We start from the raw sequence: 19,369 nt of genomic DNA on the forward strand, positions 1-19,369 counted from the left end.
AACAAGTGGGGGGGGGCAGGGGGGAGTGACAAATTAGCTGCTAACTTTGAGGAGATGTGGGGAGGGGGTTCTGAATGGTAAATTGCCAGGCTGAAGGAAGAAGGCCTTTTTCCACACAGCATACTCCTGATGTAGTATTTGGAAATGCTGTTTTGCATTGATGGTGCACAGAGCAGAGGGGGCTATTATGAAAGGAAGGGGCCCCTGACCTTGAGATCTGTTTATTTTGCAATTGACTAGGGGTAAGAGAGGCCCCTTCTGAACCTCCTGCTTGCAGGCCTAACAGTTAAATGCCTACTGCTGCCCAGGTGCCCAAGTACAAGGAAATCGCAGGCTTGTGATCTAACTAGCCCTCACATCAAAAAGAAAATATACCTGTGTGTAAATCACTGAATGAAACTGAGTCACCCCCACTCCTGTTCAAAATAAAACTCAAACATAATCAAATCAAAGAACGCTAAGGCTCTAAGACACTCTGCAGGCGATTCTAAATCAGCCCCTTACTTTTCCAGAGAAGAAAACTAGGCCGGGGAGGCCCAGTGACTTGCCAGGGGTTCTGGCCTGTCACTGGGCCCAGGAGCACACCTTCCTTATGAATAACAGACAAGCAGAGGAGCTTCCCCACCATCCTCTTTCCTCAGTCTAACATGCTCACCTGAGAGAAGACGGCAGGGTGTAGAGTCTGTGAAAACTACCCAAGAGACACTTACCTGTCCAGACATGCCCTCACAGTCCCCACAAAATAACACCTGCAGCAGAATCACCTGGGCAGAAGTGTTAACATTCCAGATGCCAAGACGGCACCTCAAACCCACTGAATCAGAGTCTCCGTGGTGGGACCCAGGTAGCTGCAGAGACCCTAGGGCACTAGCCAACCCAATGGTGTGCAGGGAGAGATGTTAGAACTTCCTTTCATAATTGTTTTCTTCTTATGGAAACTTTTAAGTTTCCGTTTTTGTGTGTATTTTATAATATAGCTAATATATTAACACCGTACTAAATGTATACAACTAATAAATAAATATAAATATATGGAAGGGGTGATTGTTCAAAAATTGATATATAGTCAGAAAAGTGTGGGATCTCCTGCACTAAATGGTGACCCCATCTTCTTCACTGCTGTAAAGCAAGGCCTTTGAGCAGTGCCTGACACATGGCAAGTCCGCAACTGCTACTGACAGCATGAAAGCTGGATTCTGCAGCCAGCTGTGCAATGGGCTCCAAGATATTTTTTCCCCAAGAATCATTTCCTAAAGTGTGTTGTGAGGAGGTGGTTTTCTTGAGACCACAACGGCCCCATGAAATGAGCATGGTAAAGGGGGATCCCTGGGCATAAGATTTGGGGGAATACTGCATATTATGGCCCTGTCTTTGAGAGGCACATATATGACAGGATATTAAATCAGGATAATAAGGATATTAAAGGCTTTCTTAGAAGTCCTCCAGTAAAGACTCCCTTTTAACTTTCTTTAATCCATTCATTTCCTAAACTAATTAACCCACAGTTCCTTTTCCCACATTATAAACATTCCACAAGACTAGTCTTCTTGGAACCTAGGTAGAAAATCCTGACTTAGGCTAAAGATTTCATATTTCCTTGGAGCCAGAGAATCATCAGCATTCATCATACCTGTCCATTGATATGAGTCAATCCTTGGCTTTGCCCATCCATCCTTTCCAACTGCCAAGTTGCACATGTATGATAAAAGCTAGAAACTGCAGCTGACTCATTCTCAGAGTAGATTCTCGGGGTCTCCTCTTAGGGGAGACTAACTCAAAAACTAGGATCTGCCAACCATAGTCCGCATCTCTCAGCAAGTGGGCGTCTAAGGAACAAAGGCCTTGTGGTGAGTCTTCAGGCTCACAAGAGCACCCTGACTTCCTTGGCCAACCTAAGTTTTGGCTGGGGAGCCCGAGTATCATTCACACTCTCATGAAATGGAATTCCGAGATTTCCATTTTAATGGTGAAAAGGGGACGTGATAATTTTCAGCAAGCTGACTGGGAACATAAAGGGGAGATATGGCATTCTGTCTTTCTGGAACAATGTCTAGACTCTCTGAGGAGACACCTCTATAAACAGCATGGTTAGTTAACCAAGAAATACAACATTTCTATTTCAAGCTTCTTCAAGCTCCACTCTGGGGTTAAATCAGAGTGGACTTTTGCAGTGTAGCCACAAATCCCTCAAAGTAATGAATTTTTTTTAAAAGTAACACACTTTTAAAGGAGTGTTTCCTCACATCTTTGGCCTTTTAAAGTTAATGCTTCTTTTTAAGAAAAGTAGCTGGGATACTCTTCCAATTACATTCTAGGGGTGGGTAAAGTGACAAGGCAACCTCTTACCCACTTAATGCAAACAGGCCTCTGGGGCTTAGACGGCGGTGGGTTCCAGATGCGCAATGGCTATCATACAACAGAGGCAATGTTCCCTCGAGCAGAGCTATTCATAGATTGTGCCTTGCTTGAGAACTGTCTCCGGAGTTGGTGTTTTCCCTAAAAGGAGTCCAGCCTTAAGAGAAATACATACACCGCTCCATGGCCACATGCACACACAACACAGTCCAGAAGCCAGGAGGATTTGCTCACTCTGTGAAGTGCTTCAAGGAGTGAGAACGCACAACACTGGTAATATTCCAACTCAGACAACTTTGCACATTCAATTCCATGGTACTTTTTCACCCAAGGAATGTATGTTCTATTCAGTAATGGTGCTTCTGTAGAGAAATAACTGAGAGGAGAAAAAAAAAATACAAGGCTTTTCTTTGCAGTGGAAAAATGGAAAAATAGGGCCAACTGGCCAACTCAGGCTCAAGGGCTGGAAAGGATTAGGGGCCTATGATGACATCCATAGAGAGCGAAGATTACAAATGTAGTAGATGGATGATTGCTTCAGGAAGGCCTTTCAAAGGCCTGACAACTTCTCTTGAAGAATGGCCCCAGCAGTGTTCTCTGAAGGTAGGACTGTCCGTCTATGTGTGTGGAGAACAGTTCAAAGAAGACAAAACACTTAAGCGTAATCTTTCAGAGGGTGAGGAATCGTAGTAAAATGGTGATAAAATGCTACTTCGGGACCTGACAAGCAGCACAGCTGTTTGATAGCAAGAAGGAGATTCTGGCTAAGCCGAAAGCTGTGAGTTCACTCTGCCTGCTGCTCCTCTATACAGAGAATCTGGCCCCAACATACTCATGTGATCCAGGAATTTGCCTGGTACCCAGATTCTATGGTTGCCTCAAAGTGAGCCCACAGTGAACACTGATCTTCAACTAGACTCCATGACACTATGATTCTACAGGGGGACCTCGAAGCAAATATATATACCTCAGAGAGGGTTACAGATAAGTCTTGCCTAAGTCTGAACCCCATGCTCTGACAGCCATCCCAGGATGAGGCCCTTTTACTTCTGTCTCTGACTTCCCAGCTCTAAGTGACTTGGGGACATCATATATTCTCCTGGACCTGTGCTGTAAAGAATGTAGCGTACGCACACCTTTTCACTCCCGTCTCAATCACTACAGACTGACATTGCCAAAACTAACCAAATAGTCCCAGTCAAGGGCTTCCAGAGTCCCAGAAGAACATCACCTTATGAATACCTGTTTCTATTTCAAGAAAGAAAAATGAAAGAACCAGAACACATTAGGAGGGGAAAGCCCTTCTCTATAAGCTAGGAGGAAAATAAAGTCAAGTAATTTTCTTAAGAAGAAAAATAGAAGTAGAAAACAGAGTGGAGAAATAAACACAAAGAAAGCAACAAAGGGGAAGCATCTGAGGGGGCCTGAGCCCCCTCGTGTGGCCCTGTGGACCTTGTTACTCACAACGGATCCTATTTGCTCATTGCTCCAGCAATGGCAGGGGTGCCAGTAAACAAAGGATTAAAATTTTACAGGAAAAAAAGAAGGTATGAGCTGCTTTCTATCATTCACACCCACCTGTTTGTAAAAACAGAAAAGAGTTATAGAGGAAAACAGGGAAAGAAGTGCTCCTTCAAAATACTTTTAAAAACAATCCATGCAGAAAGAAGAATTTATTAAAGTCTGGGAGACAAACAGCAACAATAACAAAGAACTTAAACCCACACATAGACCCCAAAATCCACAGCACATCAGAGAGAGCAGAGGACCTGGCAACCTTGGTGAACCAGAAGGTACACTAATTTCTGGCTCAAAATCAGTTTCCCCAAGGAAAGAATCACTATGGTTGCATCCTGCCTCGAAATCAAGGGGTCACAGCCCCTGAAATTTACAAGAGGATTGTTGAAATGTATAGCAGTTTTTGGTTTAGGGGGGCCAAAACTTCAAGTAGAAGCTAACAAAGAACAAGTAAAGAAAAATTCCCAAAACTGTGAAACGTTGCTACTTAAGATAATGACAAAAATTTACGACCGCTTCCTTCCCCAATAGAAAGGAGCACAATCAGAAGGCTGAAAACAACAGGCCCTTTGTACCAGCATGTTATGTTTTGCTTATTCTATTACACACTGGCTGGGAGATAAGAATAAACGGGGCAATACCCTGTCTAACCCCAGGAGGAGGAGGTGGAAGGAGAGCTCGTTACATTCATTCTTGGGCATGTATGTGCACACCGCTTATTCGCAAATTGAGGCACTTAAGAAAATTGGGCATGCAACAGTCAGCAACTAGTACAAGCATTCAGCAGCCTTTTATTGCACAATCCAATCTTTTAAGAACAAGTCATGTGTAATTGGGAGCTTTATAGTTTTGCTCCACTGTGAAGTGCACTGAAGATATTTCAGTAATTGATAATTCTTTCTCTATGTTCTTTACCTATCAGTCCTATTTTTGTTCAGTCTTTAAAAACCTTAAAAATCAGGCTGAGCAAACATATAAATAATGCCTCCCTCCTTGTGACATGTTGTGTTAAAAAAAAAAAAAGCTTGCAAGAAATCAACCAGCAGCCACTGGGGAGAGTTGCCAGTCTGGGTGCCAAGTGCTCTGATGCCCCCTCAATGGAGAATTCTGCTCAAGCACAGTAGATGCTTAGCCAAGTCAGGCTCCAGTCAGTCAGTCACAAGATGCCAAGGCACCACTGGTCCCCAGGAAGCCGAGAAACGATTTGACCTCTCTGACAGCTCTCTCCATATACACAGGACTGCGTGGAACCTTCGATCTCTGCTCAGCCTCTGCCCTTTCTTAGTGGCTCTCCCTCACTTTCCTCAAATGGGTGTACGGGTGGCTCAGGTGACCCAAGCCCTGCAGGACCATGGCATTTCCTGGTGCCCAAAATGAGTCTAAGGAAAGCCATTCTACAAGCTCATTGCCCTCTAGTCATGCTGGCCTTCTTTCTGCCCCTCCAGCCCGGTTCCCTTGGGGCCTTTGGACTTGAACTTCCCTCAGCCTGAGTTGATTTCCCACCAGATAACCACAAGACTGGCTCCTTCCTGTTCTTCAGTCTCACTGCAAAAGTCACTCTTTAAAGAAGCCTTTGCCTCTTCACCCTAACGATGCTACTGGTCCCCAGTTACTCTGTCACTTAATGTGGCTATATTTTCTTCATAGCACACATCTTAATTGTTTGTTTTCCTGTATACTATTTTCTCCCCTGACTGGAATGTAAGTTCCGTAATGACAGAGATTTCATCAACCTTGTTCACCCTTATAGACTCAGCATCTTAAATCCTACCTGCCACACAGTACGCGCTTAATAGAACTTTAAGAATGAATAAATGAATAAACAAACAAACAAATGAACTGATGAACGAGACAATCTGGTCCAGAACCAGAGGGAAAAAGATCAAAGCAGAATTGGTCACCTATCATCAACCACACTGCTGCCTTTTTTTTTTTTTTTGTCCCCAGTTTTCCAAGAAGGACTGGGGTGAAACTACACGTGAATGGTCGAGTGGGGAAGCACAGCCATAGAGGACATGGCTTTTTTATTCAATGCTCTATACATAAAACCACTCTGAAATGATTTGCAGAAGATTCTTCCAATTCAAATAGAGGAGGAAAAAAAACAAGAACATATTTCGATGTCAGCAAGGTAGTTCTGCCAACCTAATTACACCCCGTGACATGTAATTGTGAACTGCTGAAAGACAAAGGATGGAGCAAAGCACTTATTACAAACATACACAGAGGTAAGACTGAAGTGTTAATTTTGAGACAACTGTCATAAATCTGATTCCAGGATATTATTCCATTAACATTATTATTATTATAACAAAGAGTGTAAGGAGGATGACGAACTCCTTTCATGAATTTCGCAATACCTAGGAAATTAGGCTTACTAGTCAATGCCTGGCTGAGACGTTTGAGAAAATATGAGGACACAATGAAAATGACAGAATGCTAATTACACCAACATGAAGAGAGTTGTTCTATACATTAGAGACTCATTTAAAATGCATTCTTATCTTCGTTTAGATACCATATTACTCAATCCAAGAAATGTACACTCCACAGCTCCTCATATGGCAGATTCAGCCTTTATAGAAGGCAAAAGTAAAATGAAACAAAAACAGAAAGCCCACATTTACAAAATGAGAAAAGGATGGGAATGGAACTGTGAATAGTGCCTTAGAGGCAAACTAGTCATTTTTCTTAAAATCAGAATAGAATGAAAGTATCTCTCCCCTGGAGCAGTGATTCAGAAAAAGGGGAGGGGTTGATAAGTAACAGTTCCTAGTATATTAAAAGGTGACAAAAATCATGAAGTGCAGTATTGGTAAATGTTCTACTTACTGCTATGTTTGAAAAACACTCCAAATTCGAAACCGTTGTTGTTTTATTATTTACTTTGTTATAAACTGATTTGTCATTATCATACATTCAAATTGTACAAATGTTTTTTTCTTGCTTTACTGAAATATCAGAATCAGGCTCAAAAACAGACTCAGAGAGGAGAGTCTGAAGGTTATTCATGTGAACTATGATATGTAATATATAAAATACAGTGAAATTATTATGGATATTATCCCAAAAGTTTTTAAAACTTTTATTAATAATTCACCCATTTTAGTTCATGTGGGACTGCTTAATGTCATCTACTAAAAAAGAACACTAAGTTTATGTAAAATGTTATTCATTATGATTAAGACCTAGTCACTAAAGAAATCCAGAGGTATGGAATTTATGATCTTACATACATGTTTATAAAATGTGGACTCAGGAAAGAAGCATTTAATTTACCAAGGAATCCTTTGATCTCCAGTGCATTACAACTAATAGGACAATGGCAAATTTCAGTGTAGATGTCTTTTTCTTTTAATAGATCTTTATTGGAGTATAACTGTGTTAGTTTCTGCTGCACAACAAAGTGAATCAGCCATATGCATACATATGTCCCCACATCCCCTCCCTCTTGAGCCTCCCTCCCACTCTCCCTATCCCACCCCTCTAGGTGGTCACAGACCACTGAGCTGATCTCCCTGTGCTATGCTGCTGCTTCCCACTAGCTAACCATTTTACATTCGGTAGGGTATGTATGTCGACGCTACTCTCACTTCGCCCCAGTTTTCCCCTCCCCAGCCTGTGTCCTCAAGTCCATTCTCTATGTCTACGTCTTTATTCCTGCCCTGCCACTAGGTTCATCAGTACCATTTTTTTTTTTTTAAGATTCCATAGATATGTGTTAGCATATGGTATTTGTTTTTCTCTTAGACGTCTTCTTGAGTGGCTCCTACTAGACTTGGGGTTTCTCTGCTCCTCTTTAGGGTACAGAATTGACTTACAAAACTGTCATTTTTGTTCCAGTTTGCTTTATAGAGCCCCAAGCAAAGATTTGACCATAAATAAGGCAACAGGGCCCCAGGAGCCAGCTGAGTCATAAACCTCATTCAGTTGCATGTGGCTCAAGGTGTGGGGATCCCGAGAGAGTCAAGCCAAGCAAGTGGAATCAATTTAGGTCAGAGTTAGGAAAAACAGTGCCTCCATACCCCCAACTGGCAGTGGAAGATACCACAATCCCCCCTCCACTGTTCAAATACAGGGAGAGGTAACTAAGCCCAGGAAAACATCTAGACCAGGGCGGACTATTTCCACAGTCTAAAAAGAAGGAAAAAAATGGTATTTGACAACCAACCACAAATTTTTTAATGTACGGTTCTCCTGTTTTTAAGCATAAAAGCAGTCTTGTTCCTGCTAAGTTATTATCACCATCACAGTTTTTGACATTTGTGCCCAGTACCATTTGGCCGTAGGGTACTTAGGCTTACTACGTTAAAAAAACAGATTTAGGCATGTTTAAATCAATTTAAATATCTCAAAAAGAAGCAAACACACAGCTTGGGCACACAAACTTAAAAAGAAAAGCTTTATAGATTGGCCTACAGGTCAACAAATTCTGGTTTTGGCAGACTGATATCAGAAAGGAGCTATAGAAAATAAATAAGTTTCTCTGTATGAAAAATACTATGCCTCTGGTTCCCTCAGGTCAGAACATGGAACTGTTAGCAAACATGCCCTGAAAAACTGCAACTCTCATAAAGTGCTAAAAACTCCCAAATAAACACGGTCCCTCAAAACGGTGTACAAATCAGAAACATTTAAAGAACGACCCTTCCTTTGCCGGTAATTCCACTCAAATTAAGTCCAGCAGACTCTTCAAAGGGACCAAAGAAGACCCCTTGTTAAGACAAATTCTATATATAGACAGCCAAGACAATTACATGAGGCACATAACCAAATATATATAATTATCCTAGTCTTTACATTCCCATTATCTTCATGAATATAGGATAAACATCAGTCTAAATGACCTTCTCAGACCTCCTCAAGGATTAAGACTACCAGCCAGCTTTTAAAAAGTATACGTATGTAGTAAAGATCAAAAGCAAATGTTCTGGTCAGTTCTTTTCTACTCATGGGTTTCACTAAGAATGTGTGCAGCTTTCAGGGAAAACACCACAAATGACAGCTGTTCAAAAGCATAGAAATTAATTGGCAGCAGGAATTTCCTTGACTAATAGGGAAAAACTTAAAGTCACATGTTTTGATGAGCTTATTTTTCCCATCCTTAGTCGAGCATATTCACTGTTAATGATTAAGATTTTCAAACAGAAATATAACCAAGAAAATCCTGAGTACATAACCAAGTAAAACACTGAGTGAAACGCAGTTACTTATTACTGAATGAACCATAGCATTAATGAATGAATTTTAGGCATAAATTACATATAGGAAAATGTTCAACTTTCAGGTCTTGATTTTCCATAGGAACTAAACTGGGGTAACAATAAGAATAATACATTTATTATATTAAAAAACAGTAGCAAGACAAGTGACCCCCCTAACCTTCCCTAGTGAGCCATCTGGTTTGAGCTGTTTTTCTAGCAGTGGTGATAGATTTACACTGATTCATCCACAGTCTCTCTTGACACAGGGGCTCTCAAGTCGTTGCCCTTGTGACTAGTGGTGAGAATGCATGAGACAGCTGGTCGGGAATACGTGAGCAGCCTGTGCTCTAGAACCAAGTTGTGTCACTCTGCCCAAGCTATGACGTTGGGCTTGTTAGCATTATGCTCTCACCACCTGAGCTAACTAGCCCCTGATTAGCCACAATCCAACATACACCATTCTGGGGGCACGGTGTGTTCTCCATCCCAGCAACAATGTGAGTGTTTACTCTCAAGGCAACTGAATTGAGCCCATGACACCCAAAGGCTCATGCATGGTGGAGTATACACACACCGTCCCTCAAGGCAGCAATGAGACGGCCCTTCCAACCTAGTCAAATGACTGCTCTGACAGAGCTCAGGGAAAGCAAGAAGTAGTCAAAAAACGTCCACAGAGCCACAACAGAACAACGTACCTGGCCATCCCCAGACTCGGAAAGTTGGCAGGGACAATGAGTACATCCAACCTGGAGAACGGGTGTGTTCCCAGGACAGAGTGCGCTGCTGAGAGGCAAGGAGGGATCAGTGGCAGAAGGGTCTCTTGGCAGGTACCCTTCAGGCACACTGGAGCAAAGACCCGATGAGGAATTATCTCCTGGGTGGTGGCAGAAGCATTCTGGAAGCGGCAGGGGTATTCCATGTGACCACAAACACCAACATACCTGGGAACAACACGAAATAAGTAGATGTGTTTTATTGGTAAATCAGGTTTATTCCTCTTGCCATGGAGACGAGGAACTCTCACAGACACAGACAACTTCTAGGACACAGTGGCTCTGATGGGCTTATAAGCAAAGCAGTTCACTTTGGTTCTTGGCTTGTCTGTTTCTGCAAAGTGGTGAAAAATTACAGGTCAAAATACTTGTCAATGTGCTGAATTGACTATTTTCAATCTAAGCTAAGCAAAAGTAGTAAAATCTTCTTTTAGAATAAATAGGGGGAACCTCCAAGATTCAAAATAACAAAACAACCCCCCACCAAAATAAAAAGCAATTTCCTGCCCTCAGAAACGTGCCTTTCAAATGTCACTATGGGGAAAATCTTCTCCAATTCAGGGACAATTTGCAACTCAGAAAGAAAGGGACAGTGCAACCAAGTTAAAGATCTCACTCTGAAATGTTCTACAATAAAAGATACAGACTCAGTGATGTATCACGCGAACCAAATGACAAAGCTTTTCAAAAGAATACAATCCATTTTACTGAAAAGTAACCTAGCTGTTCTTTACAAAGGCCATCAAAAGTGGTGCTGTTAAGGAATACAGAGGCACTTTGATACAGTATTTCCCCCAATCCACTTTCAATACAAATTTCACTGAATCACCCTTTTAAGGAAACAGACCAGAGCCCAGCCCATACCACCTGACCACTGCCAGTTATTCTGTCAAAGGTGGAGCTGAAAAAGAATTCCTAGAACCTGACTCAGAGGCCTCAAGAGAACTTATCTACCCAAAGAAACCAACATCAAAGGAAACTCTATTTTTCCACCAGTTAACACATCCTTTATTCAAACAGAATGGAAAGCCTCTCTAATTTAAATTTACGAATTATAATTCTAACCATAGGTGCTTATTAGATTCATACTGAATACTGAAAAACCTTAAAATGCTGGCACATCCCAATAAGGGCAGACTGCAACAATAATTCCTCTCCACGCTCCTGAAGTGCCTTTCACCCATCCAAGGCCAGCACTGCCCAAGGAGATCCACGCAGCTATGGAGATAAGCCTTGCCCTCCACCAGCCTGGGACGTAGAACACAGCTTCCAGCACTGATGACATTTTAGGGTAAGAGAAATGGGTGGAGACCCATAAACACTTCTGCCAGGATAAAGTAACAGGAAGAACATCATTATTGACATTGAACGCTAGCCAAAGTCCCTGGATTGACAACCTTGCCTTACAGAGAGTGAGTATAGGTGCCTATTGGTAAACATCTAACTGAAAAGGCTGCAGTCGTCCACCTAATGACAAGTACTGTGTTGGTGCATCGATTCAGTCAAAGGTTAGAGAATAGTTTGGGGCGGCCAAAGGTATACCCAAAAAAGCCACTTCATTCAAAAGAAAAGGTGAGTTAAATTCTCTCTGGACAGGAATGGCACTAGCCAGGGTAATGAAGGTCATTCCGGTTGTGTGAATCAGCACCATTTTTCATAATCAAAGCCTGGGAGAATATGCAGGACTTTAAGGCAATCTAGCTATAATCAAGCTATGTGAGACCATTAAGGCTCCCAATAGAAATGGAAATGGCATCTGGGAAGCTACACGTGTGTTCCTAATGTGGGGATCAGGAAACCTAGGCTTCAGAGTCTGTTCTCAGACTGGCTAGCTGTGACCTGAGGCAAGCAACTCAGTATCTGGGGCCTTTTTTTTCCTCATCTCTAACATGGTCTCACAAAAGTGGCTGCTGGGGGGAGGGGAGAAACTGATTGGAAGGGGGTGTGAGGGAACTCACGGGGGCGATGGAACGTTCTCTGTCTGGTTTAGGGTACATACAATCAGCAAAAGCTCATCAAGCCAAACACTTAAGATCCATGCATTCTGTTGTATGTTAAGTATGCTTTAATTAAAAACAAACAAACAGAAAACCTAAAATGGTTTCTACGATTTCTTCTGGCTCTGTGATTCCATGACAACCCACCACAGAAGCCCCTCTTCATACAACAGCCATGTTCCTGAAGCAGTGAAGCAACACTGTAGTTGCACAGTCAAGAATAGTCTTCCGCAGAACCAGTGTTAACTCAAAGGTGCTGTATCTTCCTTTCACGCTAACCTTCAGTTATTCATCTCTGTGTATGTGCCTGCTCCAATATACGCTCAATACCAACAAATCAAGCATTTGTAAATACCTCTTCCTGTGCCCAGACTTGTAACCAGAGTAAATATATGAATAGTGCAGATCATTAATAATATTCGATTGTTAATTAATAATCTATAATACCAACTATAATAAGAATAAACAATAATAACTCCTACCACAACTGCTACTGAACATGTACTATGTGCCAAGCACTGTTCTGAACACTTTATGTACATTATCCCAATTAATCCACACAACACTCCTAAAGAGTAAGAACTATTCTTTTCATCACATCGTGAATCATCATAAGCTCCTCGCTGCTGACCCTCCTTCTCTACATACTTCAGGATGCTTCTTGAGTTAACTGGGACCCTGGATTTTTTTCAAAGCTGAGCTCAGCTGGTCTGTGGTTCTCTGGCTTCCTGCTCCTTTTTTTTTTTTTTTTTTTGCGGTATGCGGGACTCTCACCGTTGTGGCCTCTCCCGTTGCGGAGCACAGGCTCCGGACGCGCAGGCTCAGCGGCCATGGCTCACGGGCCCAGCCGCTCTGCGGCATGTGGGATCTTCCCGGACCGGGGCACGAACCCGTGTCCCCTGCCTCGGCAGGCGGACTCTCAACCACTGCGCCACCAGGGAAGCCCTTCCTGCTCCTCTGTGTAGTTATTGCCCATTAGTGGGCAAGAGTGGGAAGAACTGGTGAAATATATGTTAGGCTAGTAAATGATGGGAAACTGATCACTGGTTCCCTGTCATACAATTTCTAGGCTGAAATTATTTTATAAGAGGTCCTTCCAAGGAGTGAGAGTGACCGTGTTTTATTCATAATCCCAAGATTGGAAACTGTCAGGAAGTTCTCCTTCAGCCATCCTCTTGTTTCAAGAAGGTTCTGAACTAGAACCACCTGACACAAATGTTTCCCTGTCATAGGTTCAAAAGGAATGGCTAGAAAAGTCTCCCTTGGGAATGCATAGCCTTTACTCACAAACCCCTTCCTCGGTTCAACCTGACAATTTAGTAAATATTTCCAGTATCCTTGCTCTATTCAAGGCACCTCAGAGGATGCTGCTGTGTACACATGTATGAATAAATCTCCAACCCTATCTTTTTTTTTTTTGCGGTACGCGGGCCTCTCACTGCCGTGGCCTCTCCTGTTGCAGAGCACAGGCTCCGGACGCGCAGGCCCGGTGGCCATGGCCCACGGGCCCAGCCGCTCCACGGCATGTGGGATCTTCCCGGACCAGGGCACGAACCCACGTCCCCTGCATCGGCAGGCGGACTCTCAACCACTGCGCCACCAGGGAAGCCCTCAATTAAACTGAGGTGGTATCTTTGAGGAGCTTTCTCTCTTGGGAGAAAAAAATTTAAATTCTGAAAGGTACAGTGACACAGTTTACACAATTTATTAACATATTTCAGCAAGCAGATTAGATGCTTGCTTACCGTAAAAATCACGAGGGTTCAAAATGCCAGCACCAGCCCCCAGTGAATTGTTGACAATGATGTCAATATATACAGTGATGTAGTAGTGTCTGGAAGCTGGATGCATTTTCTCAGGGCATTCAGTACATTGCAAAGCAAATTGAGATGGGTGCAACAAGAGACAGAAAGTCGAAATACCTTGAGGGAGCAAGGGCTGGAGAAATCAAACCAAGCCAGAAAGATATGGAAAGGCTTCTCTCATAGTGAAGGGTGTACTGGAAATTGGCATTTTTTCCTATGATATATATATATATGTATAATATGTTATATATATATTATTCCTTCTTTTCCAGACTCTCAAAGAGATAGAAACAGCATTCATCCTCCAAGGTCCACAAGGGAAATTTTCATCACCTTTACAACTCTAAAGAAGAACTCTTCCCCTACCAAGTCTTCCCTTCTTTAGAATGAACAACCTCAATGCCTTTTCTTCCTTGGCTTGCCTGCTTTCCATGCTTTCAATCATTTTTCCTGAGTCCTCTGAACTTTATCCAAGTTTCCATGTCGTGCTTAAACTGTATGGCCCCCAAGTGAAGACAATGCTTTAACAAAGGCCTTTTGAGAGGTTAAACATAACACAGATTCCCCTGTGGCTGGAGAAGGTTATACTGCAGCCAAAGAAAATTGATAAACTTTCAAAAGTTTACCTAAGTGCCTGTTAACTAACGCATTTGCTCACCCAGAATGGGCCAGAGCATGTGTGGAACTGGAGCTGGAAGAGAGAATGTTCTTCCGATAATTTAGGCCACATGAACAGTGATCAAAAGTTCAGTGACCAATACTTTGGTCAAATTTCTGGGACCCAGATGAACACTTCAGTCAAACGCAAGCCTGTGGTATATAAGGCCCCTGTACACGTTACATTTACATGAATTGAACTGGCGGTCTTAGGAAGGTTTGAAGTAGAAAAGGGCAGCGGGGCAGGGGGGTATTGGGGGGGGGGAGCCAAGGGGACCAGATGTGAACATAACCAAAAACACCACTGCGGTTGGCACTTCAGAGCACCTCTGTTGGCAAACTTAGCATGGAGCCAAAGATTTACTGGATAAAAACACAAAGCCACCCTTTGATGACTAAAGACAGCACACATGAAGCACGCAGCCAGGGAAGGATTAAGCAAATGTAAGCTACTAATTTATCAGCAGTACATTTTTGATGGACGGAGGGAAAACTTAGTCATAGCATGTCAGGCGTGGAAGGGCGTGCGGGAGGGACGCCATTCCGCAGGCCCTTGTTTCCATACAAGGACATGCTTCCCCGGAGTGGCACCCTTGACCTCTCTCCACAGCTGATAAGACTGGCTTGCCACTCTGGGCTTTCTCTTGTTTAATCCGCTTGCCCACAGAGGGGTTACTTTTGGCTGTTAGGCAGTCTGTGTTGTAGAGGCTGGCAGAGGTCCAGCTGGGTGGGTCACTGGGTGGGTGGGTAAGTTTGTCTAATTTGGAAATGAAGTACTAGAAAGCCCACTGAAACTGTGCACCTGAACACTCCCCCCCGTCCAGCTTCTGTCAACCAAAACAACCTTTATTTTGCTCTCCTTCTGTCTGTTTCTCAATTGGCTCTGACTCAGGAGGACAAAAGAGGAAAGAGATGTACCCCTTCCCCTAAACCCCAGTAGGAATTTCAGATACCATCTCTTCCCAGAATCCCCACTCAATCTGTCCATATCCTGCTCCCATCACAATTATGGGTGAAAGAAGAGTGAAAAGCCATTGCAGTTACTTCTGGGCAGCAAAGAGCACACACGAGAAATGGCTGCTGCCCACTCCCCCACCTCGTGTCTCTGGGAATATGGCTAGAAGGACAAAATAACAAATTTCTGTCTTTGCTTTCACCTCTCTTCCTAAGGCACACAGTTTTCAATGCACACCTCCCCTAAGAGTCAATGAGTCCTGAGGGTGTAAATGAAGAGCACAGTGCTTCTTTACGACAAAGAATCTGAGAACCCCGAACAAAGTCTGTATTCTGCAGAGAAGGGAAGTATGGCTTGCCCAAAGAGACATACCCAATCAGTAGAAATGGCACCTTTGGCCTCAAAGGCAGTGCTCTCAACTTCTGTTTTCTATTCCAACATGACAGGTTCCAATCAACAACCGTGGCTCAATCATGGTGCTGACTCTCCAGGTGGGAAGGTAGATCAGACTCCAGGTGAGGTGTAGATGTTACGTAGAGTTTTTAAAAGTCCCCAGGCAAGATTCTGAATCACCTGTCTAGCGGGTCAAGCCCAGATGTGAATCTGGGCATTGTAACTCAGTAGGGTTATGAACATGAACAAGTTGCTGTCTGAAGCTTCAGTATCTTTATGTGGAAAATGGAGATAATAAAGCCTATCTAACTTATAGGCTTATCCTCAGAACTGAGATGACATTTAGATCAAGACTTTCCCTGACTACCACATCCAGTGGCTTCTGTATCAATTCAGGATAGACTAGGATATGCTGCAGTAAGAAATAGCCCCAGTGTTTCAGTGGCTTAACGGAAAAAAAGGTTATTTCTCACTCATACCAAGTGCACTGTGAATCCAAGTGACTCTCCAGGGCACCTGTCCTCCCCACTCAGAAGTCTAGGCTGCCTGCAACTGCAAAGTGAGGCCTACTTTGTGATCTCAGTAACAAGGGAAGAGAGTATTGGAGGGTTGCGTATGCAATTAAATGTTCCCATGTGAAAGCAGCATGTCACTTCTGTCCACAATTCTCTTCTTCCCTCAAGAGTGCATAAGTAAAATCCAGTAAGCAATCTAGGATCCTCTATATAGCTCAGGGCTGACAGTCCAAAACAGGCAAGTTACTGAGTAGGAAGTAGAAATTACTTCCTTTCCTCCAAAAAGTAAATGCGGGCAATAAGTCATGCCTATGTTAAGAGAGGCCTCAATGGCTTTATCTCCTAAGGATACCAACCACTGTTGTCACTGTGGTAAGAATGAAAGCAACATAGCAAAATAAAACAAAAGGAATTTGCACTAAGAGCGTATCTTAGTTGGTTTTCAAGGATGAACTAAGCATCTGTATCATTACTCTCCACCAAAAGGTACTGACTTAGTGACTTTCTGTAAACAGGAAAAAAGATTAAACTGAGGTGGCTGTCAAAGTCCTAGGAATAAAGCATGATGCAACAGTGTACAATGAGCACACTTCTGTGCCTCATATGTTCACTCTCCTCCCTATTGGCTCTGAAAACTAGAAATAGGTGAATGCCTTGGGAGGCTGCAAGTAAATATCCAAAGGCTTATACTAACTTAAAAAAAAATTTTATTTTCTCTGATCCACCCTGAAAAAGAAGACATTGCTGCTGAAGTTAACAGAGCCCTGACCCGGCAAGATTCTTATAACCCAATGGCCTTCTGACAGCTTCCTCATGTCCTGTGCTCCTAAGGAGGCTGACTCCCCCCACGTTTGTAGAGCTGCCCCTACAAACGCACTGCTAATAGCAGTCACAGAACCAAAACAGCAGAGTGGCCTACAAGGTAATCCATCAGACAAGCAACTTCTTTCTATTAAGTTGTGTTTTTGAACAAGTAAGTACTGAAAACCAAAGTTAAAAGGTGTAGAAGGAAAGTACTGAATCTGAAGATTCTGCTGACTTAATGAAACACATAAAAATATTTCACCTGACTACACAGAGGATTTCATATATATTTCTTTTCTCTTTCTTTCTGCATAAACAATATGCCCACATTTCTGCCTCTCAACTCTCTTTCTCTCCCAGCAAGGCTTTGATCAATCATATTTTGGTTTAATTTCTCAGCAGGAATGACTCACATTCCCAGGGCTTGGAATAAATGCATCATACTGCTTCCTCAAGTGTTTGTTTTTCAGCAAGTTCCCAAGTACAAACCTGAAGTCAGCCTCGAAAGGTGAGAAGGATCTCTCTGTTGCCAGATCATTTGATGAGCAGATCTCTGGCTTCATTTCTGTCCAGGATCCTACTGCAATTGTGAAGGTGGAGGCTGGCATTGGCATGGTTACGTAGTAATGCCAACTTGAGCATCCTATAAACAGAAAGAGAAAAACATAATGAGGCCAATGTATGGTCCTAGACCTTACTCTGTAATTTTTCTCTTTAGTGACTTCAAGAGCTTGTGTGCTAAGCTGGGATGAGCTAATTCTTGGAGGTGGGTCATGTCAACTGTGGGGGCATTATTCTAGGTCTCAGGGAAAGCAAAACAGGGATGATGGATTCAAGACAGCCAAGGAAATCTGGATCTCCTCCAGGGATCAGTTTGAAGCCCTTCAAGTGAGGCTATAAATGAAGGGTGGTCGAGGTGGCCACTAATAGCTGCAAATGCGTAAGGACAGAGGTTGTACGCTGCTATGGAGTCAAGGACACGGCTCATCCGTATTGCCTAGCATGGTACTTGGCATAAAAAAGAAGATGCTGTGTTGAATGAATGAATGAATGAGTGAATGAACAAATGAATGATTGCTTCTGTGCTGCCAAACTACTTTGTCTAAATTCAGTTCAAGTCAATCTAAAATGTGTATAGTAAAAAACAATGAGACTAGGGAAGGGAAGTACCTGGATTTTAGTCCCAACCCTGAAACTACTTATCTATGGAAGTTCAGTCTTATCCCTCACCCTTTTTATCTGTTAATGTATTGGGGTGGTCCTAATTCCTCATTAAGCAGATGAAAAACAGGTCTACAGAGGTTCAGGGGAGCCAAGGACTCCCAGCTAGTTTGTAACAGGGCTGGAATTTGTAGCTGGGGCTCCCTACCACAGCCAAAGGTACACCCTCCACTTAGTCCAAACCATAAAAAAGGTTTTTTAACCAAAGGAACAAATGACTAAACTTATAACACTATGATTCCTTTCTTCTAAGACGGGAAAATGATTTTAATGTTACTGAAATCTCAATGTATCGCTCAACCTGATTTAATATATTATTTTTTCTGAGCATCTGCTATAAATTAATGGTGTGTCTTCAGGGATTTGGTATCACCTCACACTATGGAACACAGTTCTCCACTCTTCATGTTCCCATGGGGGGAACTTCCACTAGAGTAACATCCCTAGCCTCTCTTTCCACCCCTTATTGATTCCTTTTGAGGAGCTATTCTTTTCTTTCTTGTTTTAAGTTTTTGAGGGTTAAACACTTATGGAGTGGCCTGTGGTCATCCAATTTGGTCAATGAGTGAATAAGATGTCAAATTCAGGGTAGAAATATTACCATGCCTATACTGACCAGCAGACCTCTAATGACATTTTTTAAAGTGCTTTACCAGTAAAAATCAGTAATAGGTTAGATTTTGCTCTCCATATGCTTGGATTTTTGTCTCTCAACTAATTCTGAACTTGGGAAGGTTAGTGGGGTCATTATGTATTACCCTCTGAAACTCTACCAACTTAGATCCAAAGAAATACATGACAGAACTTCTCTGATAAACAACAAAATTTTAAGTAGGAAACAATGACAAAATAAACATGATATCAAGTCTGAATAAATATGATATGATATCACGTTTAGAAGTTATTAGAGGAGATACTTGAAGAAGAAACGTAGAAGGGCATGCTGCTGGAAACCCATTACAGAGGCAGCCATTCTCTCAAACTTGCTTGTAAGTTTGATCCTGGTTCTAGAATCAGAATGGCCACTCTTGAGATCACTTCCTCCACAGCTGACTAAGAAGCTGAAGGTATGCTCCTCTTTAAAGAGACAACCAAATCCAGTGATGCTGGAGACAATCTGATGAGGTGCGTAGCTTCTACTGGGCTTGAAGGAAAACCACAGCTTTAAAGAA

General features: G+C 42.6%; 1 protein-coding gene across 9 annotated transcripts in view; it reads right to left on the reverse strand.

The window, feature by feature from the left end:
* AOPEP (aminopeptidase O (putative)) overlaps positions 1–19,369 on the reverse strand; it is a 382,430-nt gene that overhangs the window by 275,420 nt on the left and 87,641 nt on the right. For all 9 annotated transcript variants that reach the window (XR_009532789.1, XR_009532790.1, XM_060101598.1 and 6 more), the window contains 2 exons: positions 17,466–17,619; positions 9,773–10,018 (listed from right to left, as the gene is read on the reverse strand). Coding sequence is in view for 7 of the 9 variants with exons in the window: in XM_060101598.1 (XP_059957581.1) it covers positions 9,773–10,018; positions 17,466–17,619 (400 nt within the window). In the remaining 2 variants the exon portion in view is untranslated. The remainder of the gene's footprint in view (positions 1–9,772; positions 10,019–17,465; positions 17,620–19,369) is intronic.

This window comes from Mesoplodon densirostris, chromosome 6 (genome assembly GCF_025265405.1).
Source record: "Mesoplodon densirostris isolate mMesDen1 chromosome 6, mMesDen1 primary haplotype, whole genome shotgun sequence".
NCBI classification, from domain to species: Eukaryota; Metazoa; Chordata; class Mammalia; order Artiodactyla; family Ziphiidae; genus Mesoplodon; species Mesoplodon densirostris.